We start from the raw sequence: 3,080 nt of genomic DNA, 5'->3' as shown, positions 1-3,080 counted from the left end.
TTGTTCTGGTCCCAGTGTGGATGTTTGAGTGCTGCTTTGGCAGGGGCACACGCTTGTCTCCCATATCCTTGTTGACACAGCTGTGGCCCAGTAGTTGACAATACAGTCCTTAATGTCTGTTCATTATGCAGTGCAATGTATCCAAACATCCATATCAATCATTATGCAAATATCATGTGCCTTGGTCCTAAAATGTCATGATTTACTTTTTTACTTTTGATGATATTGATGCTGGTCAGAACGTTTGCTTTTACATTCAGATAACACCATAACTAATAATATCATAACAACCTTTATATATACAGTACCACTCAAAAGTTTGGACACACCTACTCATTCAAGGGTTTTTCTTTATCTTTTCTACATTGTAGAGTAATAGTGAAGACATCAAAACTATGAAATAACACATATGGAATCATGTAGTAACCAAAAAAGTGCTAAACAAATCAAGCTATATTTCAAATAGCCACCCTTTGCCTTGATGACAGCTTGGCACACTCTTGGCATTGTCTCAACTAGCTTCATGAGGAAGACACCTGGAATGCATTTCAATTAACAGGTGTGCCTTGTTAAAAGTTTATTTGTGGAATTTCTTTCCTTCTTAATGCGTTTGAGCCAATCAGTTTTGTTGTGACAAGGTAGGGGTGGTATACAGAAGATAGCCCTATTTGGTAAAAGATCAAGTCCATATTATGGCAAGAACAGCTCAAATAAGCAAAGAGAAACAACAGTCCATCATTACTTTAAGACATGAAGGTCAGTCAATACGGAAAATGTCAAGAACTTTTAAAGTTTCTTCAAGTGCAGTCGCAAAAACCATCAAGCACTATGATGAAACTGGCTCTCATGAGGACCGCCACAGGAAAGGAAGAACCAGAGTCACCTCTGCTGCAGAGGATAAGTGCATTAGAGTTACCAGCCTCAGAAATTGCAGCCCAAATAAATGCTTCACAGAGTTCAAGTAACAGACACATCTCAACATCAACTTTTCAGAGGAGGCTGCATGAATCAGGCAATCATGGTCGAATTGCTGCAAAGAAACCACTACTAAAGGACACCAATAAGAAGAAGAGACTTGCTTGAGCCAAGAAACATGAACAATGGACATTAGACCAGTGGGAATCTGTCCTTTGGTCTGATGAGTCAAAATATGAGATTTTTGGTTCCAACCCTGTGTCTTTGTGAGACGCAGAGTAGGTGAACGGATGATCTCTGCATGTGTAGTTCCCACCATGAAGCATGGAGGAAGAGGTGTGATGGTGTGGGGGTGGGCAGCTGGTTTGCGCTTAGTGGGACTATCATTTGTTTTTCAACAGGACAATGACCAAACACACCTCCAGGCTGTGTAAGGGATATTTGAACAAGAAAGAGAGTGATGGAGTGCTGCATCAGAAGACCTGGCCTCCACAATCACCCGACGTCAACCCAATTGAGATGGTTTGGGATGAGTTGGACCGCAGAGTGAAGGAAAAGCAGCCAACAAGTGCTCAGCATATGTGAAACTCCTTCAAGACTGTTGGAAAAGCATTCCAGGTGAAGCTGGTTGAGAGAATGCCAAGAGTGTGCAAAGCTGTCATCAAGGCAAAGGGTGGCTACTTTGAAGAATCTCAAATATAAAATATATTTCGATTTGTATAACACTTTTTTGGTTACTACATGATTCCATATGTGTTATTTCATAGTTTTGGTGTCTTCACTATTATTCTACAATGCAGAAAATAGTAAAAATAAAGAAAAACCCTTGAATGAGTAGGTGTGTCCAAACTTTCGACTGGTACTGTATATATATATATATATATATATATATATATAAATAATTGAGAGATTTTTTTACTCTTTCATAGTTTCCGTTTTTTTGTTTTGCATGCAAGATCAGGCTTCTGCCTTTATTAATTAAAACACCTAATGTAAGTCAACGTTTATGTTTAATAAAAAATACTAAGTTAGCTGTAATTGAAATAAACGTATTTAAATAAATGAATGTAATTGAAATACACTGTCATTGAAATAAACGAATGTAATTGAATTAAACTAATGTAAGACTATGTTTCTGTCTTGAAGAAAAGTGTTCATAGATCTCTGGTTTCTTCACTTGCAGGTCATTTTCCCGTGGGGGTCTCAATCTTCAGGAGGAGGAAGTGGCTGTAACGGAGTCCAGCAGGTCCTTAATCATGTGCCGGATCTCTGGAGTCAGGCCTATCCCAGAGGTCTCTGAAGACGCGCTGGGTCCAGTGCAGGCGGTAGTGGATTCGGAGCTCAAATCCGCAGGTCCTGCGCTTTTCTTCTTCTTCCTCTTCCTCTTTCTCTTCTTCTTCAGGACGGCCCCACGAGCCCATGGTATCAGCTTATGGTATCAGCAGGGCTCTCTTGGGGCCGGGCAGCCTCGTTATCAATGGCCTTTTCGGCCTTCTGTAGCACTTTGTCAAACACGTTGATGCAGTTGTCTATGTCTGATGGATTTATGAAGACAATCAGCGATGCCGCGCTTATATACGTTTTGGAGCGTGCGTCATAATGGAACCCCAAATTACATCATACCACTTTTTGACCAGTTATCTTTTATTGATGTGTTTAATTTTCTTTAATTTTCTTTTTTACATTCTGATGTGTGGGATGTTTAAACAAAATATTTGCTATCAAAGGTTTAGGGCTGAAACACACCAGCCGGTCAATGCCGAAAATAATCAAATAAAATAATGTAATCAATATTTATCATGTGTCTTTCATACCTATAGGCCTAGCTATCTACACTGGACAGAACCAAATCTCGCGTAGGGACCCCAAAAGGCTTGAGTCGGCACTGTCTGTCACATCAACATTGAAGTATTCTATTTGAGTGACTGATATGGCCAACTGGAGATTGGAGAATATTGACAATATGTGTGCGTAAAAAGTCTTACCTTAAAAGTGATATCATAAAACTCCCTACTGTCGCTGAGTGAGGGGCGGCTCGGATAGACCAATCCGTTGGATGGAGCTCCGATCCCTTTACCACTTTTCCCGCTGTCTTTGCTCGTGTTCGGAGATGCAGTCGGGCTTTTGGAGCTCCCCTTGCCTTTCATTGTCTTTTTCCTGGACAT

At 40.4% G+C, this 3,080-nt stretch overlaps 1 protein-coding gene across 1 annotated transcript in view; it reads right to left on the bottom strand.

Moving 5' to 3' along the window:
• Positions 1 to 3,080, bottom strand: part of LOC311100455 (ras-related protein Rab-26-like) — a gene marked incomplete at both ends in the record, with an annotated part of 98,702 nt that extends 95,622 nt beyond the window's left edge. The window contains one exon of the mRNA XM_084141375.1: positions 2,901 to 3,080. Coding sequence (XP_083997501.1) covers positions 2,901 to 3,080 — 180 coding nt within the window. The remainder of the gene's footprint in view (positions 1 to 2,900) is intronic.

Source organism: Coregonus lavaretus, assembly GCF_964263955.1.
Source record: "Coregonus lavaretus genome assembly, chromosome: 25".
In the NCBI taxonomy this organism is placed as follows: Eukaryota; Metazoa; Chordata; class Actinopteri; order Salmoniformes; family Salmonidae; genus Coregonus; species Coregonus lavaretus.
This window is presented reverse-complemented; position numbering and strand designations above follow the sequence as displayed.